Below are 27,868 nucleotides of genomic sequence, written 5' to 3'. Positions count from 1 at the left end.
AGATCTCTGGAACTTTCCTGTGTTTTTTCTTAACCCTGTAGCTGTAGCATACTTTTGCAAGGCAAGTTGGGGAATATTATTTCCCTACTTTGTTGATAACCAAGGCAAGCTAAGCTGGTTTCATATAATTAACCTGTGAGTGAGCTATGTTCAAAAGGGAGGCAATAAACAGCAGTTTCCGAGCTCTGTGTTAAGTGCGTGTGTATTTTTCCCTGTAGACTTTTCCCCACCGACTTGTTTGAGATCTTCATTGACATAGGGCATTATGTTCGTGACATCAATGCTTATGGAGAATTGGTATCCAAGTTGAATTCATTAGTGGTAAGTTCTGTGTTTTATTTTCTTGGGTTGCCATGTGGTCAGGATGAGATTTATCACAGCAACCCATTTCTTTGATCTCTTTTGGGTAGGAGGATGAACTGAAGCAAATTGCTGAAAATATTGAAAGCATTAATCAGAATAAAGCTCCTTCGAAATACATAGGCAACTATGCGATTTTGGATCATCTTGGAAGTGGAGCTTTTGGCTGCGTTTACAAGGTGACTTTGCCCCTGGGGAAAATGTTTCTGATATTCTTAAAGAAACCAGATATCACACTTGCACGTCTGTACTCAATTTAATTCGAGCCCTCAGCATTGGAAAACAGTGAACTGATAGATACAAGCATTTGATTGAATTTGTCCAACAGGCAGAGATAGCTACACTGATGTTGCCTTAACTCTCCGCTCTAGAAACTGCCCACTAATTTTTAAGAGAAAAGGACATCATTAATCTCTCTCATAAACAATTGAAATACCTTGTCCCAATGTATGATGCATTCTCTATCATTTTAAAAGACTTATTTATTTGAAAGTCAGAGTTACACACACACACACACACACACAGAGAGAGAGAGAGAGAGAGAGAGAGAGAGAAAGAATCTTCCCTCCATTGGTTCACTCCTCACATGGTCGCAATGGCCAGCACTGGGCCAGGCTGAAGCCAGGAGTCAAAAGCTTCCTCCAGGTCTTCATTCTCACATGGGTGGCAGGGGTCCAAGCACTTGGGCCATCTGCTGCTGCTTTTCCGAGGCCATTAGCAAGGAGCTGGATCAGAAGTGGAGCAGGAGTGGACACTGTGGCAGCAGTGCCAGCATCCCATATGGGTGCCAGTTCTAGTCCCAGCTGCCCTGTTTCCAATTCAACCTCTGCTTAATGGCCTGGGGAAGCAGTAGCAGATTGTCCAAGTCCCTGGACCTCTTCACGCAGTTGGTAGCCCTGGAAGAAATGCCTGGCTCTGGACTGACCCAGTTGAGGCCATTTACCTGCTACACCACAACACCAACCCCATGATAGTCTCTAAATTCAGTTTTCCTGTATTTAGCCAATAATATTCTACTGAATATTATAGACTGATCCAGGATATATCATTTTTTGAGTTGTGCTCAGCATAAATACTGTCAGAATTTTAAATGCTTTGGTTAATATGTGACTTTGTTAATTTACCCATTCCAACCCTCACCACTCTATCCCTTTTGTTTTGTTGTTGGTCCTTCGTATTTCAGGTCAGAAAACGCAGTGGTCAAAATCTCTTAGCAATGAAAGAGATAAATTTACATAACCCAGCATTTGGAAAGGATAAAAAAGACCGTGACAGCAGTGTAAAAAATATTGTTTCTGAATTAACAATAATTAAGGAACAGGTAAATGTTTTCCTGAAGTTGTTTTTCTTAGACAAGTGTCGTTGAAAGAGAGTAGAGTTCTTGTTCTATTCTTATCCATGCGGTGTATGAACTAGCTTTTGTGAAATAATTGATATTGGGACAGTGATGTTCTCACCAGCTGCTTTTCTAAGGCTTGACATTGAATCAGAGAAACTTCCTGGAATTGATATCAAGGTTGCAAACCAATTGGGCTTCTGGAAACAGAAGCATGATATATGAAAAAAACCTTCTCTCTTTGTTGTAAGTGTGCACATTCCCTTCTCGTCGTGGTAGAATATTTGCTTACTTGGTTACATGCATCGGAATGTGACTGGGAGCTCCCGGACTCTTCAAATGGAATCCAGCTATTAACATTCCTCAAATATGGCTTCTTAAATCTGAAATGTGGATTTTCAAGATGTATTATTATTTACTGGAATGAGTAGACTATTCTGACATAATATAACAGCTCAATTAACTATCATTAAGAAGATTTGTTTTGGGAGAAAGAATAAACATGTCACGAGAGAAATAGGGTTTCTTTTTGTGTTCCAAGAATGCATTGTTTTCTTTTGCAGCCTTCCTTATTTTCACAGTCATGACAAATACTATTTCCTTCTGCCTCCTGTGGAGAGCCACCAGCTTCACCGCTTTTGCTCTCCTCTGGTTAAATTTGCACTGCATCTTTTCTGGTACATAAAAACATGATAAATATGATTATCCATCAAAATGAAGTTCTGTTCTAATTTATTTTTCTGGTACATAAAAACATCATAAATATGATGATCTTTATCCATGAAAATCTGCAGTTCTGTCCTTATTTATAAATTTTAATGTTAGATATCATATTAATGGCTTCTTTTTTAGTTGACATTTTACATGTTAATGAATTTCAAAAGATATTGGTTGCTCATGGTTAGAATAATGTCTCCTGTTTCTTTTTTTTCTCATTTGTAGAATAATCTAGCCTTCCACAATGTACTGTTTTGTTAAAGCATGAGGTTAGACATTTCTTTTGACTTAAACTAACCCAGTATCTTCATTTGGACCCAAGCCATTACTAGTGAACTAGGTCCAGGAAATAGTTCTAGTTGTTTAAGTGGTCCAGTAGAGCTTAAAATATGATATGCTGGTCACTTGCTTGTAAAAGAGGCCTGACACTACTGTTAGGTTATTTATCTTTCATATTTCAGTGCTAAACTCAGTGGACCAGGTTGGTAGTGTTCTCTGGTAGTCATTTGGGGTCTTGGCTGCTTCCTAGGGCATTTGTTTTCCTCTTCATGGTTGAAACTGCCATAGACACTTTTATATCTAAGGTGGGAGAAGAGGAGCACACAGTATTTAGGGCTCAGACCCAGGAGTGCACCTGTTCTGCCTGCACTCACACGCTGCTGGTGAGTATTGCAGGACAGAGCCATTCCTGGCTACAGCAGAGGCTCAGAGATTTTTCTCTGACCAGGAAGCCATATCTTGCTACAACTCTACTACCATGGAAGAGTAGGACAGCAGAATTTTGGAGGTCAGCTGGCAGTCTCCCTCTCGAAAAGGTACACAGAAAGACCAAAAGGAGATGCAAGCAATTTTCAGATAAATGACCATTCTTCTGCACTAAGACAAATTTCGATTTACCTACAAATTCAAATTAGAAGTAAACTACACATATTTTAGTGTTCTTGTGGAAAGTGTCTTTCAAAAAATTTGTTTTTAAAGATTTATTTACATATTTGAAAGGCAGAGTTACAGAGAGAGGAGAGACAGAGAGAGGTCTTCCATCTGCTGGTTTACTTCCCAAATAGCCATAAAGGCCAAAGCCAGGAGCCTGGAGTTCCTTCTGGATCTCCCTGTGGGTGCAGGGGCCCAGATACTTGGACCATCTTCCACTGCTTTTGTAGCAGCATTAGCAGGGAGCTGAACTGAAAGTTGAGCAGCCCAGTCTTGAACCGGCTCCCATATGGGATACTGGTGTTGTATGCGGAGGTTTTACCTGCTATGCCACAACACTGGCCCCTCAAAATTTAAAGAAATAAAATTTTCGTTCCCAACCTTAAGTAAGTAAGCTTTTGTGAAAGAGAAATTTTACCAGGCACTTTTCAAAAACTGCAATGAAGACTTGATTCAATAGACTGCAGTAGAGGTCAAACTATTGCCATTGAAGGGGCAGGTTCAACCCCACTCCAGGTTCTTCAAGGACGGTTGGAGGTTTATAGCCAGTGGGTAGGGTGAGGAATTCAATGAGTGGAAAATTACTAGGAAGGAGTTGGTTAGATACCAAGGGTGCAGGGATGAGGAAAGTGATGGGCTATCAAGGGTGGGGGAGTTCTCAAGACCTGGCTTGGCAGGATTCTTGCTAGAACTGGTCAGGCCAAGGTGAAGGCTTAGTCAAGAAGAGGTTTCAGAGGAGCCTGATGGGGAGTTTGGTCAAAAAGGAAGAATTTGTCAATCATGATTATGATTTAAACTGAATTAACTCAGATTCTTTCAGTTTAATGTTAATCATTTTGGAGAACATAGGCAAAATTAACAATGTATAAATATTTAAAGAGCAATGAAATGTGTGCAACATAAATTATTTTATTTCAGTTTTCTCTTTTATGATGTCTGCATGTGATATAGGAGCAAGTAGTTCCATTTAGTTCTATAATTATCTATTTTAGCTTAGGGGCTAAAGCGTTGTTCTTAATTTTGCTTGATAAGTCTACACAAGAGATACTTATTTTTAGATTCATTTTTTAGGCAACACATTTTTAAAATTCATAAAAACCTCAATTAGAAGGTATCTTGAAATGCTTATTATATATATAATAAATATAGTTTCTTTGTTATTTTCAAATGTGAAAATCAACTAAGTAGTCTGTGTTAATGTTTTTAAGTAATATAATGAATGTTTTTTATTTATTTTCTTACAGCTGTATCATCCCAATGTTGTTCGTTATTATAAAACATTTCTGGAAAGTAAGTATTATGTTTCATGATATTTCTAATTAAAGAAATGTTTGTTTCCTGTATATAACATCATAAAATAAACATATCTGTTTGTTTATTTTGTTGCTGAAATGACAGTGGATGGAGGTAGACTCTTAGCCTTGTGATTAGGATACCAGTTAAGATCTGGTTAAGGCACCCATGTCCCACACTGGAGTATCAGTGCCTATCGCTGGCTCCCGATTTCAGTATCCTGATAATCAGATCCTGGGAGGCAGTGGTGATGGTTCAGGTAATAAGTTTCTTGCCACCCACATGGGAGACCTGGATTGAGTTCCCAACTCATAGCTTTGATCCTGCACTAACCCCAGCCATTGCAGGCATTCAGTGACTGAAACAGAGGTTGAAATCTCTGCCTCTCAAAAAAAAGAGAAGAAATTCATGGAAAATGAAATTTAAAAAATATGACAGTGGATGATCTTGAAAATCACTTTATTGACTGGTAAGGCAGTAATATAATTAATGACTTTTCCATATAACATATTTAGATCCCCAAATAAAAGACACTTTATTATTGCTATCTTCTCATACAAAAATAAGCAAACAAATAGAAAAAAATGGAAAGTTGTCTGAGTCATTTTCCACCTCCAAAATAAATTTCTTTTACATGACATTCAGGTCTGTGCCACAAGGTGGCAGTGAAGTCTTGGCCACTTCTGCAGGCAGTCAGGCAGGCAGCGTCTTTTCCTGCTAGGCTGATAGAACACTGAAGCCAATGTCAAAACAGCTGAATTCAGTACTTGTTTTAAAACAAAGCAAACAAACAAACAAAGAAACCAGAATCATTGACTGAGATAATATAAGCATCTATCAGCCTTCATGATTTCTGACACATAGGAAATTTCAAAATAAATTTCCACTTAAAGGTAGATTGAAAGAGATGCTAGGCAGCAATTGGGATTTCCCCACTAGGTTCTCAGTGCTGTTGCTATTTAAGAAGAGCTTTTCTGTAGTCTGGCATTTGTTAGGATCTTTACCCTTTTCCCTCCCCCCTAGATGACTCAGAAAAACTTGGCACTGAAACTCGTGCCATAAATCCTGCCCCTTTAGCCATTTATTCTTGACGTTAGAATGGTTTCCCATTACTGAGTGCACATCCTGTTAAAAGGAGATCAAAGTTAGCTTCTGACTTATACTGAAGTGACACAACTTGTCTATTTTTTTAAATACCTATTTTATTTTATTTATTTGAAAGGCAGAATTGGAGAGTAAGAGAGGGGGAGAAAGACGAGGGAGGGAGGGAGGGAGAGAGGGAGAGAAACAGAAACAGAAATAGAGAGGTATCCTCCATTCACTGGTTTACTCTCCAAAGGGCTATAATGCCTGGGTGTGTGCCAGGCTGATGCCAAAACCCTGGAACTCTGCCTAGGTCTCCCACATGGGTAGCAAGAGCCCAGGTACTTGAGTCATCTTCTGTTGCTTTCCCAGGCCTGTTAGCTGGGAGCTGGATCAGAAGTGGAGCAGCTGGGACATGCTGGCCTCGGAGATGTCAGCTTAACCTGCTGTGCCATATTGCCAGTCCCACAACTTGTTTTGATATAAAAACTACAACTTTTTTACAACCTGACAGCTCCCAAAAAGAATTTGAAGTGGCTTCAAAAAATATGAAACACAATAAAATAAATTAGGCAATTGTAATAAAGGAGAATCAAAGGTGAAAAAATTAACAATTAAACTAATGATAAAATTGGTACAAATGATAAATATTTCTTGAAATTGTGAAAAATTAGAAACAATATAAGTTTCTCTATGCAGAACTATGATGAAATAAATTGATGTATCTATATCATTCAATTCTGTGCAATGAAGAGAAATAATTGTATCTGTCTAGTCAGTAATAATAAAACAGTATAGTAGTAGATGTTTAGCCTAGAAGTTAAGATGCCTGTGGCTGCCTATTTGAACTACCTGGGTTTGATCCCTGACTCTGGCTTCTCACTTTAGCTTCCTGTTAATGCAGACCCTGGGAGGCAGTGGTAATAGCTTAAGTAATTGGGTTCCTGCCATCCATGTTGGAAATCTGGATTGTGTTCCTGGTTCTCAGTTCTGGCCCTGGCCCAGCCCAGGCTTGGCTGTTGCTAATTTTCAGGCACTGAATCAACTTATGGGAGATCTCTCTGTCTCTCTGCATTGCAAATAAATAAATTTAAAATTGTTTAAAAAGTGTAAGGTACAGAATTATGTTCACTATTATTCCACTTTTATAAATATTGCTTACATATTTATGTGTATATCAGAAAATCACAAAAATACACGTTTCATATTCCATTGCTAATGGTTTAATATTGGTTATAGAAGAGGAAGTAGAATTCATTTTCTTTTTCTCTGTCTCCAAAGAAAACTGAGATAAATGCAGTGCTACGAGATTCCCAGTATCCAATGTAAAACCTGTAGAAATCCAGCTTTTTCCGCTCTTGAGGGGCACAATAGAAATTTCTGTCATGGATAGTGTTTTCAGTTGTGTCTTTGCAAGACCATGGCATGATTCCATTGTAAAATTCGGTAAGATAATTCTATGAGACTACAGAGCAGTATAGTTTAAAATTCAGCATTCAGAACATTCGCCTTGATTTGATGGTACTTTTTCAAGTACTGGGAGAAAAGACAGGTTTATACCTTATCCGAGGAACCCATGACCTGGGATTCTTTTCCCGTTCTCTTTGACACATTCCGACCATTTCTCATCCTGGGGTACACAGAAAACGGTGATATTTGCCAGAGTAAACTTACACTAGAAAGTAGTGATTATGGCAGGGCTCTAGTGGGCCAAAGATCCCCTCACCTCTACCCTGTCAAAGCTGAGTGGATCCACCTGCTCAGCACATCTCGGCTTCTTTAGTGTTACACCTGGCTCTCCCAGGGAGAAGCTCAGATTCTCATTGGTATTTGTTTCTGAGATTCTACACTGAATTTAAATTTCTATGACATCCTGTGTTTCTTATTTAGATGATAGGCTGTATATAGTTATGGAACTTATAGAAGGAGTCCCACTTGGAGAGCATTTCAGTTCTTTGAAGGAAAAACAACACCATTTTACTGAAGAAAGACTATGGAAAATATTTATACAGGTATGCTTTTGTTGTCATTAAATTTTTCTCAGTATTGAAAAATTCTTTTTTTGTTTTTTAAAATGGAACAAGTAAAGTTCTGAGTTCATTTCTCAGAGGTATGGGTGGCTGTCATCACTGGCTATATGTATATTGGGGAAAATAATTTTTTTATTCTTGCTTCAAGCTCTGCTTAGCTCTTCGGTACTTACACAAGGAGAAGAGGATTGTCCACAGAGATCTGACACCAAACAACATTATGTTGGGAGATAAGGACAAAGTGACAGTTAGTAAGTATAAAAATGTGAAAATTTCTACTAAAGAAATTTTGACCATTATTCTAGAGTAGCGACCAGCAGAACTTTTGATGCTCAAGGGTAACTCTATCTGTGCTTTTGAGTATGGTTGGTATTAACTACATGTAGTGATGTGTTGAACAGTTGGATAGAGGCTAGTTGACGGAGGAAAGAAATTTTTGATTTCATAGAGTTTTAATTAATTTCAATATCTTGTGTACAAGTGGCTACCATATTGGACAATGACCAATATAGTTTCTAAATGATTCAGTTGAATTTTTCCCCTGAAAGAATAAAGTACTCTTTGGATGCTTGGATATTTAATTCCCAAGTCAATGGTTTCCAGGTTGTTTTCTATCTGTGGTATACTGCCTCTTCAACAAGAGCTTTTTTTTTTTTTTTTTAGAAGGCTTTTATTTAATGAATACAAATTTCATATGTACAGGTTTTAGGAATATAGTGGATATAGTGGTTCTTCCCCCCATTCCCACCCTCCTACCCTCACCCCCACTCCCATCCTACCTCCTACTCCCTCTCCCATCCCATTCTTCATTCAGGTTCGTTTTTAATTAACTTTATATACTGAAGACCAACTCTATACTAAGTAAAGATTTCAACAGTTTGCACACATACGCACATACATACACACCAGGTATAAAGTACAGATTGAGAGTAAGTTTTACAGTTAGTTCTCATAGTATAACTCATTAAGGACAGAAGTCCTACATGGGAAGTTATTACACAGTGACTCCTGTTGTTGATTTAACAATTAGCACTCTTATTTTTGATGTTAGTGACCACATGAGGCTCTTGACATGAACTGCCAATGCTATGGAAGCCTTAGACAGGGCCATATGCAAAGTGAAGTTCTCTCCTCCCTTAAGAGAAAAGTACATCCTTCTTTGATTTCTTTCTAAACTTTTTTTTATTAATTTTCATATTTACTTTCTTTAACAAGTTTCACACATCAACATGATAAAAAGATTATAGATAAAAACAAGTTTCCTGTACCACTGCTTTGCAATTTTCAATTATATTTCCCCCCAAAATAATTTTTAGTTCTTTTTAGCTTTTTTCTTAAAGTATTTGATTTTCCATTGCGACAATTGCGGATTTATTTAGTTTTCAAAAGATTCAAAAATTTTGAAAAATTCCTCTTCTTCCCAGTCTCCTGTCCTATCAACAGAGTTATAGCACAATTTTGGGTCAAATCATTATTCAATACTTACTTTATTACCTCTATATAATTATTTATCAATGTTGATTACCTTTCATTTCACGTGAACTTTTTGTTTTTCTTAGAGTTCATGATTGCCTTCTGTTTTGTTTGTGAACTGGTTTTCTATGTATCTATTATTTTTCCCAAATTTCTCACAAGGATTATAGAAGCTCCCTCTGCACTGTTTTTTATGTGGTTAAACATAATAGCTACTCAAAATTTTGTTTTCCTCAGTACCCATTCCTGGAACTGCTTAGCTGCAATGTAGATTGGATTTCACTTTAGGTCTCAGAACTTTTTCTATTTCTCTTCTGAGTGGAGTCTTTTTATTTCTTGTATCTCATGCATTTCTATTTCTGTTTTTTTTTTTTTATCCCATTTTGCTTTGCCTAAGTATATCTTCCAGTATTTTTATAAGAAAGAATGTTTTTGGAGTTACAATTTTTAAATGCTTGCATGCCACAAAATATTTTTATGGGGCCCTCATACTTGGTGTTGGTTTGACTGGTTGTAGTATTCTCAGATGAGACTCATTATCCTTCAAAATTTTGAAGGCATTACTTCAGTCCTCTAGTATCTGACTTTGCTATTAGGAAATTCAGTGCAATTCTGATTGCTGTTGCTTGGTCCACCAGCTATTTTATCTCTCTGGAAACTTGTAGGATGTTCTCTTTATTCACTGCTTTGGATGGGATTTTTGTAAGTTCAATGTATTTCAAAGTAGGTGGACTCTATAGTCTATAGACTAAAAAAATTTAGTTCCAGGAACTTTTCTTGTGTTATTTCTTCATTCTTTTTCTCCCTTGTGTTCTTCCTGTTTTGCATCATAGAATTTCTGATAGTCTAGATATAATATGTACCAACTGATACCCTAATTTTGAATATAATTCCTCTCAGTTTAAATTCTTTATCTCTTGTACTTTATAGTTATTCTTCAACCTTATTTCCTTGCCATTCTATTGAATATTTTATTTTCATGTATTTTGAATTTCCAAACATTCCACACTTTTTTCTTCTTCCACTTCCAAGGAATCCTGCTTTTATTCTCTCTCAGGGTAATATATATACATATACATATATATATATATATATATATATATATATTTCTTCAGCAAACTGAATGTCTCTGTGTTGTCTATATTGGCTGGGTTCTTTGTCTTTAAATTCTCTTGCCTAGCTTGAGATCTCTTTTCTGTTGGGGGCTTTTCTAGACTTTCTGGTGATGCTGGTCTGGCCTTTAATAATTCTGAGAAAGGAATGAAAAAGGCTATCAGAAACTCTGTGAGTTTCAGTTAAGGTCATCATCTTGTAGACTTCATTATAACATGATGGAGATTTTCCTTTCAAGACCCCAAAGACAGTATCTCAAGCAAGGACTGATCTTTCAATATCTTACCAGTGGGAATGTGCATCTGTCTGCTATAATTCTGAAGGCAGTGTAGACAAATGGGGCTTTGGGAAGTATATTCAGTTAAATTTTCACTGTGTTCCTTGAGTACAGTCCCACTCTACTTGGTTCCTTGCAAAATAAATCTGTTTTCTCTTGGTGGCACAGGGTACACAAGTTTCCTGGCTTTGTGGTTGTGGGAGGGAGCCTAAGGACTTTATCTCTATTATATGTTTGAACTTTTTGCTTCACTCCTTCCTTGGGTAGCCCTGTGGACTTCTGAGGGTGAATGGACTGTTTGGCTTTTCTAGCTTGAGACCAGTTAGACACATGAGTTGAGACTTGTGCTGCACTGAGTCCATTACGCTCCTCTGTTCACTTCCACCTTCTTTGTGGTATCTTATCCTCTGTTGTTGCCAAGCCTATTTCCATTGTTCTTCTGGGTAAGAGACATTTTTCAAGGGTTGGAGAGGTGGAGGGGATAAACACATATGTCATTCCACCTTTTTATTTAATTTAAAATGAGCAGTCCAGTTGTATTTTTAAGTCAACATATTAGGCTTAACAAAATATCCCATTTCCGTGTTGACTCTATAACTTTAGTAAAAATGTATTTTTACTTGGATTCAAGTTTTGTTGGACTCCTCAGAAAACTTTCCTTTGTTTCACAAGAATAAGCCAACTTTTGTTTCTGTCTGGCTTGCCCCTTATTGCCATTTTGCTTCATGTTATTCTTACTCACATTTATCAGACTTCTACTTAGGAGTTATTAAGTCAAAAACTATTTCCAAATTTGTAGACATTTTTCAAGAGGCAATATTTTCCCAATTTCAAATAAAGGGGGAATGTTAAATCTCTCAGAATCTTATCCTAGCCCAATATCTAACAAAGCAATTCTATGAAAAGGGCATTTATGTTCTACCATTATTTTCACAGAATGTAAAAAGATTTTATCACCAAAAGGTTAATCCACAGAGATTTGATATGGCTGTATAAAAATGGTTTGATATAATACTGCTGAAAGGTTTTTTCAGTATCTATCATTGTTGATATAAAAATGTCATTAGACTCTTTTTTTTTTTTTTTTTTTGACAGGCAGAGTTAGACAGTGAGAGAGAGAGAGAGAGAAAGGTCTTCCTTTTCCGTTGGTTCACTCCGCAAATGGCCGCTATGGCCAGCACGCTGTGGCCGATGCACTACGCTGATCCGAAGCCAGGTACTAGGTGCTTCCTCCTGGTCTCCCACACGGGTGCAGGGCCCAAGCACTTGGGCCGTCCTCCACTGCCTTCCCAGGCCACAGTAGAGAGCTGGACTGGAAGAAGAGCAACCGGGATAGAATCCGGCGCCCCAACCAGGACTAGAACCCGGGGTGCCGGCGCCGCAGGCAGAGAATTAGCCAAGTGAGCCGCGGTGCCAGCCTCATTAGACTCTCAAGAGTGGTGATAGTGAAATTTAAAATCTTTCAGCATTAATGTGACACTAAGTGTATAAAATTTCCATGTGTTGGAAGTTGAAATACAGCTGTAATTCATTGTACTTATAGAAGCAGACTTGCTGTTATGGGTTTGGAGGCCTGTCTCCACAAGGGGGAAACCTTGTCATGTTTTATTTTTCTCTTTTCTTCTAGAAAGTTTGTTTACTTCTGGGAAAAAAGCAAAGAATTGCTAAATTATATTTCAGATACACAGGACAAAGTATACTGAAAATGTGACCAGAAAAAAAAATCTTTAGAAAAACCAGGATTTCTTTCTTCTCATTTTTTTCTTCAATGTAGGTGAAGTTTTAAATTTTAAGACCGAGGTTGGTTTGCAATTATTGATAGTAAGCATGCTGCCTAGAGTTTGCTTTCATAAGGAAAAAGAATAGAAGATGCTAACATAGTCAGGTATGCATAGTTTTAGAATGCTATCTATTAAAAACTTCTAAATACTCTTCCATTTGAAAGGCTATCTTTTAGTGACATATATCTTGACTTACGTCCAGGTCTTGCTCTCACATTTATTTGTAGCTTTTGAGGCCACACAAGGAACGTACCCTGACTCAGTGGCACACTGGGCAAAGCATAAAGTCTGCCTTAAAAGCTATCACCTGACAAGGAAGAGCCCCACAATGCCATCACGTTACAGAATGACTCTAGAAGGGGCTGGGTGAAAATGAACCTTAAACACATCATTTCATATTTCTTTACCCACATTTAGTGTAAACCCTTCACATCCTGTTTCCTCTTCTGCTCCTAAATAAAAAAGAAAGAAAAATGACCAAATTCAATTACTGATAATAAAATTTCAGGCATAGATTTTAGTACACGTCTCAAGAGGTCATATGTTTATCCTGCAAACAAACAGGCTGTCCATATTTCTATTTCTCCAAAATGATATTTGGCTGCTGCTGCTGGTGATAACAAGACTATCCTTTATTTAATGTAACATTTATCAAAGGCTTGACTGCTCTTCTACTGCCCCTCACATGCCAGGCATTGCAGGGATGAATATAAGATGAAAAGCCATGGTTTCTGCCACCTGAGCTCCCAGCCGTATGGGAAAGACTTCCAGTTATTCACTCAAAAATTGTTTCCTGAGCTGCCACACTCAGCAGTGAGCAAGGAAGGACGACAGACAAGTCCCCTATCTTCATGAGGCTTGTAATTAAAGGATCGTGCAGGGTAGAACGTATGTGCAGGACAGCATTGTCTTCATCAGGATAGCTCACGTGATGCTGCAGAACCAAGTAGCCTGAAAGTCTCAGCGTCTGGGAAGAGTGGCAGACCACAGCCTGTGGGGCAACTCTAGCCATGGCCTGTTTATGACAGAGAGACTTCAGGAAATTCAGGGGAAAATGCAACTAAAAGATACATATATTTTGTTCCATGCAAATAAGAGGTCTTTAAGAAGTTCGTGGAAAATGGGACATTAAAAAACTGTGCATCAAAACAAAATCTTTTTGTTCAGAAATACACATCTTTTAACTCCATTTTCCATGAAGTTTTTTTGGGATATATGCTCACATATTCAGTGAGGTAAGAATGGTTTTTATATTTTTAAATGTTAAAAAAAGAAGATGCAGTAAAGACCATATGTGATCCATAAAGTCTAAAGTATTTACTATCTGGCCCCTTACAGAAAAGTCTGCCCACCTGTGACTTTGTACACCAAGGTTTCTGTCCTGCCAATGCTGCATGCCTGCTCTCAGTCACTGTGGGTCTGTGCTCAGGCGCCAGGCTGGCTGAGGCCTCCTCTGTTCTGGCGTCCACATCACAGAGGCAGGAAAGAGAGGACATGGCAAACCACAGTTCTGCTCTTAGAATTTCTTCCCCAAAGTATCATGTGTCACTTCTGCTCAGATACCATTGGTCCAAGAAAGCCAGGTTTAATAGGGTGAGGACTCGTTCATCCTAGAGAATTGCATGAACAGTTAAATGGATAGTCTGTCACAGCTTGCCTGCAAAGGGGGAAAATGGGGACAACTTGCCTGAGGGATAGACGAGTTAAGCAGGAAAGGTAAGAGCAACCACGACTCTGACTCGGCCATTGCAAAGGATCAGAGACCTGAAGGAGCATCATGCGTGTAAGCGCTCTCAGGAGAATAGGGGCACAGGGAGCCTTGGTGTGTGGAGAGCTTGGATATTGGCCTAGATCTGACTTGTGTTCAGAGATTTTTCAGGCTAGAAATAATATCATCTGACTGGGGAGATACAGGGATAATTCAATGGCAGCTTAGGGGGCATGGCGACCGTTACTGTTTAGGAGCTGTACATGTTTAAGTGCAAGAAGATAGGCTTGCAATGGCTTAAAGCCATGAGGACATTCAGTTACCTCAGAACAAGCGGTCTAGAGATAAGTAGATCTAAGGTGGGTTTTGTAGCTCAAGGAGGTCAACCAGGATCTAGGCATTTCTGCCATTTCTCTCCAATATCCTGAGCAGGTGGTCTACCTGTCCACATGCTTGTCATCTCATTGTGACAAGATGCTTGCTTGAACTAAGGCATCATTACCAAATTCAAAGGTGGGAAGCACTGTGGCTGATAAAAAAAAGAAAAATTTCTGCTTTTATCAGCAAAGGGAATCAAAGACATTCCCTGTTGGACTTCTTACAATGTGTTGGTCTAAAATGAGTCGTGTGATTACTTCTAGCTATAAGGAGAACGCTTAGCCTCTCTAGTTGGAGATGACAAAGGGAGAAGGGGTTGACCAATGGTTTTTGGATAGTTGGCCAGGGTATTGGCCACGGAAGGCTATGGTAATTGTCCAGGAAGATGAGGTGTGGGTTTTGCCTATGACAAGCCTATGAAGAGGCTATAGAGGGGACCAAGATTCCACATTTATTTGACTTGGAGTTAAAAAGATGTAGTGGCCAGTTAATGAGCTGTGAGGTGTGAGACTGCTGAGAAGCAATTTGAGTTTGGTAGCTTATGATATGCTGGAAGGTAATTAGCTGAGGACATTGAAGGCGTAAGGTTTTGGACAAACCCAGTTAAAATCTGATTATGTCCTTCTTTGAGTGCTCTTGGAAGAATACAGAACACTGAGTCACTGGTGCTGCATCCTCTCTCAACATCTGTTGTAAGAAGGCTAGCCACAGCACTTTTCTCGGTCCATACATTGCTCTCACATTACTCAGAAAGTCAGAATATTTTCTGTGAGGTCTGTCACAGTTCCCTTCTGTTGCCACTTGGTCTTGTGAAATAGGGAGGAAATGTTGAAGGAATTACATCTGGCTGAAATCCTGTGACATTTAGGGTAAGATCTAGTTTCCTTAGGACACCCATGTCCCTTTCTCTGTGTTCTCCTTCTTGCTCTTTATTCTGGCCTCAGTGGACAGATTTCTCTTTCCTGAAGACAGACCAGGTTGTGGTTGTATACCACTGGGAATTCCAACATGCTGTTCTCTCTGCTGGGAATGCTTTTCCTGTTCTGCTATTCCAACGTAATCCCTCCAGGTGGCATCTTTGACATCCATACTCATATATTCTGTTTATGGGCTCCCTTATTATACTGGGTTTGCCTCCCTTGTAGGACATAGGATTTGGTATTAAAAACATCAGTTTATTGTGAGTTCCTCCTTTAGGTAAGGTTATTGAAAACCTGGATAGAAGAATGAGTGAACAAATGAATGAATGAATTAGCAAATGAATGAAAACATATCCAAGTGGAAATATTTAACAGCCAGTTACAGATAGGGAAAAATCATTGAGAAGATCCCTGGATTGAGATTTTTAGAACAGATTTATTCATTTTATTTGAAAAGCAGAGTTACAGAGAAGCTGAGGCAGAGAGTGAGAGTGACAGAGAATGAGAGAGAGAGAGAGAGAGAGATCAGTCTTTCATCTGCTGGTTCACTCCCCAGATGGATACAATGGCTAGAGCTGCGCCAATCTGAAGCCAGGATCCAGGAGTTTCTTCTGGGTCTCCCACATGGGTGCGGGGGCCCAAGGACTTGGGCCATTTTCCACTGCTTTCCCAGGCCATAGCAGAGAGCTGGATCGGAAGTGGAGCAGCAAGGACTTGAACTGGTGCCCCTATGGGATATTGGCACCTCAGGTGGTGGCCTTACCTGCTGTGCCACAGCACTGGCCCTGAGATGTTTTATAAAAGGTTTATCTATTTATTTGAAATGCAGAGTTTCAGAAAGAAGGAATGACAGAGATATCTTCCATCTGCTGGTTCACTCCCAAAATGGCCACAATGGCTGGGGCTGAGCCAGGCTGAAGCTAGGAGTCAGTAGCTCCATCCAGATCTCCCAGACGGGTGTCAGAGGCCCAACTACTCGGGCCATCTTAGACTGATTTCCCAGACATAGCAACAGGGGTCTGGACTGGAACTGTAGCAGCCGGGACACAAATTGGTACTTACATGGGATGCTGGTGTTGCAGGTGGCAGCTTAACCTAATGCACAATTCCAGCCCTGGATTTAGATCTTGATATGAGCCAAGACTGGCTAATAAAAATGCTGAATACAAGAAGAATTGAGGATTGATGTTGATTATAGGTATAAGCAGCTTCCACTCTCATTTCAGCAAGCAGTAACCCAAAGGAAATATTTTACTTTCTTTAATGCCATCAAGGATTGAGAAATCAAATTAGACCTATCTCTTACTGCCAGAGTCCTTGGATATTTTAATTGCCTTTTAGAGGATTAGAGGATTTTAATTGTTATTGGTTGGTTAAATTGCTGCTGAGAAATCTGTGTCATTATAGGAAAAGTAAATTAGTATTGCTTTTCTTTCTTTTTTTTTTAAAAAAATTTATTTATTTACTTGAAAGGCAGGGTTAGAGAGAGAGAGAGAAAGAAAGACAGAGAGAGAGATGTGGAGAGACACACAGTGAGAGGTCTTCCATCCACTGGTTCACTCACCTTGTAGTCACAATGGCCAGAGCTGAGATGGTCTGAAGCTAGGATCCAAGAGCTTCTTCCAGGTCTCCCAAGTGGGTTCAGGGGTCTAAGCACTTAGGCCATCTTCTACTGCTTTTCCAGGTGCATTAGTAGGAAGCTGGATCAGAAGTGGAGCAGCTGGTACTTAAACTGGCACCCATATGGAATGCCGGTGCCGTAAGCAGTGACTTTACCCACTGTATCATAGCACTGGCCAATGGTATTGCTTTTCTTAAAGGGAACTCAAAGTTCTTACATGTTCATTACTTGCATGCATGTAAAATATCCTGCCCAAATATATAATGACTTCACTTGTGGCTTTCTAAATCTCTTGACCTATCATGCTTTGGACTTGTTCTGTGGTTTACATCCCATCAGCAAGATATATATCAACCTGAGTTTGAGCTGACATAGAACTCTTGAGTTCTCTTAGAATATTGAGTCACTGGTGCTGCATTTTCTCTCAACATCTGTGGTGAGAAGGATAGCCACAGAACTTGTCTCAGTCAACACATTGCCCTCACATTACTCAGAAAGTCAGAACATTTTCTATGAGGGCTGTCACAGTTCCTTTCTGTTGCCGCTGTGTCTTGTAAAATAAGGAGGAAATGTTGAAGGGATTTAAGTCAAATCCAACTTTTAAAATATGTTGAAGACTCTCACACTTATGGTGGATTATTCTGTAATTCTGAGGTTCTATACTTTTATTTTTAGTTTTAAGAAGATTTATTTATTTATATGAAAGTCAGAGTTAGCACACAGAGAGGACAGGCAGAGAGAGAGAGAGAGAGAGAGAGAGAGAGAGAGGTCTTCCATCCGCTGGTTCACTCTCCAATTGGCCACAACAGCTGGAGCTGCACCAATCTGGAGTCAGGAGCCAGGAGCTTCTTCTGGGTCTCCCATGTGGGTTTAGGGGTCCAAGGACTTGGGCCATCTTCTACTGCTTTCCCAGGCCACAGCAGAGACCTGGATTGAAAGTGGAGCAGCTGGGACTTGAACTGGTGTCCATATGGGATGCCGGCACTGCAAGCGGCAGCTTCACCCTCTGTGCCATAGTGCTGGCCCCATGTTCTATAATTTTAAATTGGCTTCAAAAACAAGATGGGAACAATAGTTCTGAGAAAGTTAGAGCCAGATAAGGTTAGCTCCTACTCTTGGACCAGAGAATGGTTATATTCTCATGATGGGACAGTGAACTGGGTGGCTAAATATGGAGGCACCAAGTCTTTACCAGATTAGGAAAAAAAAATGGAAATAATAGTTTCACAATGTTGAGTTTTTAAGGTCAGATAAAACATCAAAGACTAAAGAGAATAAAATAGAGTTCATTTTAGTTTGTGTTTTTATATAAGCATGTTAGGGTATGATTTAGTTCTCTGAGAGCTTGTAAACGTAGGGAGTAGGATCTGATGTGTTCCTGGACACGTTTTCATTCTATGAGTTTTCCCAAAGTGTGTTCTCTGAAGCAGCATGGTGAGTGTTAAGACTGTATGTGTTTGTGCAGGCTAATTCTGTGGTGCATGGTACTTCACGTGTCATGGGCTGATTAGCCTTCCCAGCCTCCTGGGTCTACTAAAGCCATCAGAGCTGCAGACCTCATTTCCATCCAGGTTTTTTTTTAACACTAGGAACATGGCACAGCAGGAAACATGTCAGAGAGAGAGAGAGAGAGAGCGAGCGCACCACTGATTTCCTGTTCAAATAAGAATTTGGTCCTTAACCCTTTTGCTTAATATTAGAACTAGGTGGGTAAAGTTCTATTATTCCAACTAATAGTAAACAGAAACAAACTCTATTCTGAAAAATGATTTTAGAAGAACCCCCATTGAATAGAAATTGCTTTTTTCCCCTAGAAACCTTATATTTAAGGTATACAAACTATGCATTTCATATAAAAAATTAGGGACATAATGATTCTGCCCACTGTACCATCCCTCCCACCTGCACTCCCATCCTTCTTCTTCCTCTCTCATCTATTCTCATTCTTATTTTTTACTAAGATCTATGTTCAATTAACTTTGTACACATAAGATTAACCCTACATTAAGTAAAGAGTGCAACAAATAGTATGAAAAAAAAAAAAAACCTGTTCCTCAACCATAGAAACAAGGCTGTTCAAAGTCATCACATCTTAAAGTCTCAGTTTCACTTCTGTAGATTGCCTTTTTTTTTTTTTTTTTTTTGACAGGCAGAGTGGACAGTGAGAGAGAGAGACAGAGAGAAAGGTCTTCCTTTGCTGTTGGTTCACCCTCCAATGGCTGCCGAGGCCGGCGCGCTGCGGCCGGTGCACCGCACTGATCCGATGGCAGGAGCCAGGTGCTTCTGCTGGTCTCCCATGGGGTGCAGGGCCCAAGGACTTGGGCCATCCTCCACTGCACTCCCGGGCCACAGCAGAGAGCTGGCCTGGAAGAGGGGCAACCGGGACAGAATCCGGTGCCCCGACCGGGACTAGAACCCAGTGTGCCGGCGCCGCAAGGCAGAGGATTAGCCTAGTGAGCCGTGGTGCCGGCTTGTAGATTGCCTTTTAGTTTCCATATTAGTTACCACAGATCAGGTAGAACATATGGTATTTGTCTTTTTGGAACTGGCTTATTTTACTAAGTATGTTGTTTTTCATTTGCATCCATTTTTTTTTCAAATGACAGGCTTTCACTTTTTCCTGCTGTGTAGTATTCCATAGTGTACATATACCATGATTTCTTTATCCAGTCTTCTGTTGGCAAACATTTGTGTTGATTCTGTATTTTAGCTATTATGAATTGAGCTGCTATGAACAAGGGGACACAGATAACTCTTTCATATGCTGATTTCATTTCCTTTGGGTAAATTCCCAGGAGTGGGATGTCTGGGTCATATGGTAGGTCTATATTCAGATTTCTGAGGTATTTCTGAGGTATTTGCCCCTCTTCCAGGCCAGCCATACTATCTTCCACAGTGGCTGTATCAGGTTACATTCCCACCAACAGTGGATTAGGGTGCCTTTTTTCCCCTACATCCTCGCCAGCATTTGTTGTTTGTTGATTTCTGTATGAAAGCCATTCTAATGGGATATTGGGGAGGGGAGGGGAAATCTCATTGTGTTTATAATTGCATTTCCCTGATGGCTAGTTGATCTTGAGCATTTTTTTTCATGTGTCTGTTGGCCATTTGGATTTCCCATTTTGGAAAATGCCTGTTAAAGTCCTTTGCTCATTTTTTTAACTGGATTCTTTGTTTTGTTTTTGTTGAATTTCTTGAGCTCTTTTTGGATTCTGGATTTTAATACTTTGTCAATTGCATAGTTTACAAATATTTTCTCCCATTCCACTGGTTGCCTCTTCACATTACTGAGTGTTTCTTTTGTTGTACAGAAGCTTCTCAATTTGATGTCATCCCATTTGTCAATTTTGCCTTTGATTGCTTGTGCCTCTGGAGCCTTTTCCAAGAAGTCTTTGCCTATGCCAATGTCTTGTGGGTTTTTCCTAATGTTCTCTAATAATTTGATGGTATTGGGTTATAGATTTAGGTCTTGGAATCATTTTGAGTGTATTTTTGTGTAAAGTGTAAGGTAGGGCTTTTGCTTCATATTTCAGCATGTGCACATCCAGTTTTCCCAGCACCATTTGTTGAAGAGACTATCCATGCTCCAGGGATTTATTTTAGCTCCTTTGTCAAAGATAAGTTGGTTGTAGATGTGTGGGTTGATTTCTGGAGTTTCAGTTCTATTCCATTGGTCTATCCATCTGTTTTTGTACCAGTACCAGGCTGTTTTGATTTTAACTGCCCTATAGTGTAGACATTGGTTTTCCATAAGAATTCAATTGGCTGATTGATGTCCTAGAGTGAAGTCATTTTGTGCGTGTTTCATAGAGATGATGCTACTTGAAGTCTAAAAAGCAGTTTTGTATCAAGTGTCAGATTTTTCATCCTGAAGCACCTGTCAGAGTATCTGTCAGTCAAATTGAGTGAATAATGATGCTGGTGAGAATGGGAAATCCCTTTTCTCTGCATGTTGCAGGGTAGAGTGTGTGCCATGGATGAATGTTTTGGAAAAGTAAAGAGTAATGTGGTAGAGTTGCCTGTTCCACCAGTATTGAACCCCTGCTCCCTTCCCTTGTATAGGAAATGCCATTTTAGATTTTAATAGTGTGCCACTTGTTGGATTAGAAATAATATTATTAACAGTTGAATTTCATTTGGGAGAAGGTCAGGAAGAAGTTAGGGAGGCAGAAATTAGAAGTTTGAATGACCTTCACAGGAGGAAGTGTTAATTGGATAAGGGTTTGTTGAGAAAAAGTCCTCTTCACATCTTCCTGGAAACCTCTTTCCCATCCCCTGCACCTAGAGAATGTTACCAACAATCCCAAAGCTATGTAGCTTGGAGGTGGGCCACTCTGTTTTTTGAGGCAGCAGGAAGGAGCAGAGTTTTGAGGGTGACGAGTTGTATGGTGGAGCTTTCCTTTCCTGGCTATTCTACAGTAGTTCTCAGGGACTCCTGTGTATAGCATAATAGGTGTTTCAACTGACCAACTGACCATTTCCTGAAATTGTCAGTCATTCATGGTTTTCATTTTACTCAGAGAAGACATCCTAAGATGATGGACATTTTAGCTATGCTTTGGAGGAAAGAGGCAACTACTCAAAAGTACATCTTTTGAGTATTTTCTTTAGGACAAGAGGGTGTCTTTCCATGACCTCCATCAATACTGTGACAGAATTAGGTTGGAAACCTGTTTAAATCACCCAAATGATAGATTGAGGGTGCAAGATTGAACCAGATCTGCTTCTAGAGCTCACCACTTAACCAAGTCTCTCTCCAGTATTCCCTCTAGGGAAGCAAATCCAGGTAAAGAAAAAGGCACGTCTGAGGGCACTAAGGTGCTTATAGTCAAGTACTGTGCAGATGATGACTTTGTTGGAATGGACATTTCAAGTTTGGAAGTTATGAGAGAGGCCAGTCGTCTGAGCATGGCTATAGAGTGTTGCATGGTCTTCCTATAGAGTGTTGCCTGGTCTTCGTGGTCTAGCAATAGCTTCCATGTCTCGACTCTCTGGCCAGATTGGTCTTCTCTCAGTTTCTCAGTGGATCACATTCTCTTGAACCACATGGCCTTTGTACATATAGTTTCCTTTGCCCAGGCAAAGTCTCTTCTCCACTTCTTTTTTTCTCCAAGTTATCTCCTGTCCTCTTTCAGACATAATTTTAGTCATTAAGGCTTTTTCTGATCAGTTATTTCCCCTGTGCTACCCTCTCATAAAACCATATTGTTCTTTAGTGACCTTACCTCAACTGGACATTTACATTTACATGTGTGATTCTTTATTTAATATTTTTCTATACTATTTAATCCCCATATCTATGTCAATATTGCTAGTTTATGACCTGGTTATCATCTTATATTTATTCCTAGACCAGTATCTGTAACATATGTTCATAGTGTAGGACAAATGAGTGACTCAATGAGTAAATGGATAATTTTTTAAAAAAGATTTGTTTATTTATTTGAAAGGCAGAGTTACAGAGAGGGAGAGGCAGAGGCAGAGGGAGAGGGAGAAAGAGAGGGACAGAGAGAGAGAGAGAGAGAGAGGTCTTCCATCTGCTGGTTCACTTCTCCAAATGGCCACAATGAAGCCAGGAGCCAGGAGTTTTTTCTGGGTCTTTATCCATTACACCATAGCACTGGCCCCTAAATGGATAATTTTGTAGAGCAGATAAGGCAGGTTACAGACCTTATGAAATAGCAATCAGGAATTTTTTTTGTACTTATATAGGCCTGCTGTGATGAAGGCAGGGGTTGGTGGATTGTCTCATTGTTTCATGCACCTGCTGGTGGATTAGAAAGAAAAGCCTGTAATGAAGTGCACCCTGATTGTTACAGACAGAGGAAGAACCTGGGCTCCTAGAATGTTTAGATTGTGGACACAGAAATCAGAAGAAAATTCCAGATAAAAGAGCTGCTGAGGGCATAAATCTAGGAGCAAGAGAGAAGCAACAGAGATTTCAAGTCTAGAGAATAGGGAAGGTGAGATATAGTCTGATAAGAGATGTAGTCTGATAACACGTCCCAGGTGAGTGAGCATTGAGCTCAGGCAGGAGGGAGAATCGTGGCAGGAGCTTTAGAGGACTGAAAGGATGCTCTAAAGGCTGGCATTTTATGACCAGGCTGTGGATTTGGGAGTCACTGACACACCTGTGATGAGCAAAATCTTGTGAACAGCCAATTACCTGGGGAGAGGTATGGGAATCCCTTACATCTACAACATTTGAAGGTGCTTCTCTTTTATTCTCACATTGTTGTTGGCGTAACACCTGGCGAATCCCCGCTGTACATTTCCTAGGTCAATTTTGAAAAACTGGAGTTTCTAAGTGCATATGTCCAATGTCACAGAGAGTAAATGACAGAGCAAGAATCTAGGCTCTCAAGATACAGCACATCTTTTCAGTTCAAAAGCTGTTAGCTGCACTGTATTGCAACATACTACAGCCTTTCACATTTCCTGTGTCATTTGTTCTAGGAAAGGAAAGATCTTTTGACCCTTTATTTTTATAATGTGTTATATGTGAAATGTTTTCTGTTGTCATATTTGAATTCCTATTATAGCATGTGAACTTGTATATGACAAGTTTCTGAAATGAAATATTTCCTTCTACTCCAAATATGATTACAAATGAGAAAAGAGGAATGAAAACATTTTTGTAACTACCAAAATCTTCCAAATGGCCAAATAGTATTAGCTCTTGCAATCATTTCTCAACCATCTGTATTTCTGCAGACATATGTCCAAATTTCTGCTATTACTTAAATTAACCAAATTGAATAAAATCATTGTAATACTCATCATTTTTGCCCATTAAAATCAATGGCATTCTTATAAAAATAAGATGATTTTCATGTAGCATTAGAACAATAAGTTAAAGTATTATTTTAGGTTATAAGTTAGTAAAAGTTTATTTGTGCTAAAATTATAATGAACTTCCTAAAAATATTGAAATCTTATACCATTTCTTTTATGTAGTGATTGCCTAATGTTACAAAAAATTTTCTCTAATATGTAATAGAGGAAAAGAAAGGTGTAAAAGCATCAAGCTTGTGAATAGTTCATATAGTTAACTTTGTAATATTTCCTAGTTGTCAGTCATTTTACAGGGTTTTGAGGATAGATAGGCAGATGTGTAATTATACATACAGGTCTATGTACAATTATCAGAAGGCAAATATCAGTCTATAGTGATAAGTCATTCAAAGTCCTTGTTCTCTTGGATTGTGCATATTAAAATGACAAATCCTAAATAAGTGAAAATTAATCAAATAAAGGAACTTCAGGTAGTGAAAGATGTTAAGAATGAAGTATAGTTGGAGCCTGTGAAAGGAGAGGGACAATAATTAGTAATATGTTCTGGAAAGGCTGCTCTACAAGCCCAGATCATGAATGATGTCTTCTCTTCTCGGTATTATCAGAAGTTTTTGTTAAGTTTTAACCTTGGGATTATTGATGTCTAAATTAAAAAAAATTACTTATTTGAGGGAAAGAGAGAGAGAGAATGAAAATGAGCTCATCTACTTTTTTACTCTGCAAATGCCTGCAAAGCAGAAGGAGAGAGAGAGAGAGAAAATGTGAATCTTATCCACCTTCTTATTCTGCGAATGTCTGCAAAGCCCTAGCCAAAGCCAGGAGCTGTGAACTCTTCCAGGTCTCCCTCATGAGTGGCAGGGACCCAATTACTTGAGCCATCATGACTGCTCCCAAGTTCTGCATTAGCATGAAGCTGGGATCGGGGCTCACACCCAGACACTCAGATGTAGGACATGGGCATCCTACCTTGTGTCTTAACTGCTAGGCTAAATGCCTGCCTTTGAGGTTTTTGTTTTCCTCTAGAAACCTTTTATTTATGGAATACAAACTTCATGCATTTCATAAATACAACTTTAGGAACATAGTAATTCTTCCCACTGTACCCACCCTCACACCTGCACTCGCACCCTTCCTCCTCTTCCCTTTCCTATTCCTATTCTAACTTTTTACTAAGATCAATATATTTTCAACTAACTTTATACACATGTGATTATATTAAGTAAAGAGTTCAACAAATAGTATGAAAAAACCCTGTTCATGTCCTTGTCTCTGCTGTGGCCTGTGAAGGCAGTGGAGGATGGCCCAAGTGCTTGGGCCACTTTATCCGCATGGGAGACCAGGAGGAAGCACCTGGTTCCTGGCTTTGGATCAGCATAGCTCTGGCCATAGCGGCCATTTGGGGTGTGGGGGGGTGAACCAACGGAAGGAAGACCTTTCTCTCTGTCTCCATCTCTCACTGTCTAATTCTGTCAAATAAATAAAAATAAATAAATAAAAAAAAACCCTGTTCCTTAAGAATCAAAGAAAGGCTGTTCAAAGTCATTGCATCTAACTGTCAATTTCACTTCTAAAGATTACCTTTTAGGGGCCTTGCCTCATCTTTCTGCATGGGGAGAGCCAGTTTTCCCAGCACCATGTGTTGAAGAGACTGTCCTTGCTCCAGGGATTGGTTTTCATTCCTTTGCCAAAGATAAGTTGGTTGTAGATGCATTGGTTGATTTCTGGAGTTTCTATTCAGTTCCATTGGTCTACACATCTGTTTTCATAAGTACAGATTTAGGAATGTAGAGATTATTCCCACCATACCAGCCCTCCCACCCCACTACTTTTTCCTCTCCCATTCCCAGTCCCAGTCTCCGTTAAGATTCGTTTTCAATTAACTTTGTACACAGAAGACCAACTCTGTACTAAGTAAAGATTTCAACAATTTGCACACATAGACACAAAATATAAAAACTACTTGAGAAAAAGTTTTACAGTTAATTCTCATAGTACAACTCACTGAGGTCGGAGGTCCTGCATGGGGAGTAAGTGCACAATGACTGCTCTTGTTAATTTAACAATTGATACTCTGATGTTTGATGTCAGTGATCACCCAAGGCTCTTGACATGAGCTACCAAGACTATGGAAGCCTTTTGAGTCCACAATCTCTGTCAGTATTTACAAAAGGCCATAAGCAAAGTAGAAGTTCTCTCTTCTCTTCAGAAAAAAGTACATCTTTCTTTGATGGTACTTCTTTCCACTGGGGTCTCACAGAGATCCTTCATGTAGGACATTTTTGTTGCCACAGTGTCTTGGCTTTCCATGCCTGAAATGCTCTGAAGGGCTTTTCAGCCAGACCAGAATGCCTCAAGGTCTGATTCTGAGGTCAGAGTGCTATTTATAGCAATTTTCATACTATGAGTCTGTTGTATTGGTTGCTTCCCATGTTGGAATATTCTCTCCTTTTTAATTCTATGTATTGTTATTACCAGACACTTGGTCTTATTTATGTGATCCCTTTAACCACAAATCTTATCTATATGACCAATTTAACACTTAATATGATCACTTTAACACTTAAAATGGCATTATCATCACCCAGCTTAATGGGATTTGGAGTCCCATGTCAACTTTTTAGCTATACCCTAAAAGTATGTCCGTAAGAATGTATGCAGAACTATGCAGCTCCTCCCTCTCTCATTCCCACTCTTATTTTTCACTGGGATCTGTTTTCTCTTGACTTTATACATATATGATTAATTCTATGTTAAGTAGAGTTCATCCAGTGATATTAATAAAGAAGAGAGAAAAAACCTGTCCTTGACAGTCAAGACATGGGCTGTTCAAGTCATTGCTTCTCAAAGTGTCAATTTCCCTTCTATAGGTTTCATTTTAGGTGCTCTGTTAGTTATCACAGATCAGGGAGAACATATGCTATTTGTCTAGTTTGGACTGGCTTATTTCACTAAGTATGATGTTTACCAGATTCATCTGTTGCAAATGACCAGATTTCATTTTTTTAAAAATGCTGTGTAGTATTCCAAAGAGTACATATCTAATATTTTCTTTATTCAGTCTTCAGTTTATGGGCATTTAGGTTGATTTCATGTCTTAGCTAGTGTGAACTGAGCTGCAGTAAACATGGAGGTGCATGTTTTATTTGTTGATTGCATTTTCTTTGGGTAAATTCTGAGGAGTGGGATGGCTGGGTCATATGGTAGGACTATATTTGGATTTCTGAGGTATCTCCAAACTGTCTCCAAAAACATAGTGGTTTTTTTTATTATAAAGATTTATTTATTTATTTGAAAGTCAGAGTTACACAGTGAGAGGAGAGGTAGAGGGATAGAGAGAGAGGTCTTCCATCCACTGGTTCACTCCCCAATTGGCCACAACTTCTGTAGCTGCACTGATCTGAAGCCAGGATCCAGGAGCTTCTTTTGGGTCCCCCACATGGGTGCAGGGGCCAAAGGACTCAGGCCATCCTTCACTGCATTCCCAGGCCATAGCAGAGAGCTGGATTGGAAGTGGAGCTGCAGGGTCTCAAACCAGCGCCCATATGGGTTGCCAGCACTTCAGGCCAGGGTGTTAACCTGCTGTGCCACAGCGCTGGCCCCTTTCATAGTGGTTTTACCAGTGTACATTCCCACCAACAGTGGGTTAGTGCCCCTTTTACTGCACATTCACACCATCATTTGTTGTTTGTTGATTTCTGTATGTGAGCCATTCTAATTGGGGTGAGGTGAAACCTCATTGTGGTTTTGATTTCCATTTCCTTGATGGCTAGTGATCCTGATCATCTTTTCAAGTGTCTGTTGGCCATTTGGATTTCTTCTTTTGAAAAATGCCTGTTTATGTCCTTTGCCCATTTCTTAACTGGATTGTTTGTTTTGTTGTTGTTGAGTTTCTTGAGCTCTTTATGTATTCTGGTTATTAATCCTTTATCAGTTGCATAGTTTACAAATAATTTCTCCAAATCTGTTGGTTGCCTCTTCACTACTTTTGTAGTACAGAAGCTTCCCATTTTGATGTAATCCCATTTGTTAATTTTGGCTTTTATTGCCTGCACT

General features: G+C 39.3%; 1 protein-coding gene across 9 annotated transcripts in view; it reads left to right on the top strand.

The window, feature by feature from the left end:
* Nucleotides 1-27,868, top strand: part of NEK10 (NIMA related kinase 10) — a 376,418-nt gene that overhangs the window by 82,251 nt on the left and 266,299 nt on the right. For all 9 annotated transcript variants that reach the window (XM_008266081.4, XM_008266080.4, XM_008266079.4 and 6 more), the window contains exons 17-22: nt 219-321; nt 411-539; nt 1,544-1,681; nt 4,588-4,633; nt 7,610-7,731; nt 7,898-8,000. In XM_008266081.4, coding sequence (XP_008264303.2) covers nt 219-321; nt 411-539; nt 1,544-1,681; nt 4,588-4,633; nt 7,610-7,731; nt 7,898-8,000 — 641 coding nt within the window. The remainder of the gene's footprint in view (nt 1-218; nt 322-410; nt 540-1,543; nt 1,682-4,587; nt 4,634-7,609; nt 7,732-7,897; nt 8,001-27,868) is intronic.

Source organism: Oryctolagus cuniculus, chromosome 4 (assembly GCF_964237555.1).
Source record: "Oryctolagus cuniculus chromosome 4, mOryCun1.1, whole genome shotgun sequence".
In the NCBI taxonomy this organism is placed as follows: domain Eukaryota; kingdom Metazoa; phylum Chordata; class Mammalia; order Lagomorpha; family Leporidae; genus Oryctolagus; species Oryctolagus cuniculus.
The sequence above is the reverse complement of the archived record's forward strand: the minus strand, read 5'-3'. Positions and strand labels throughout refer to the sequence as shown.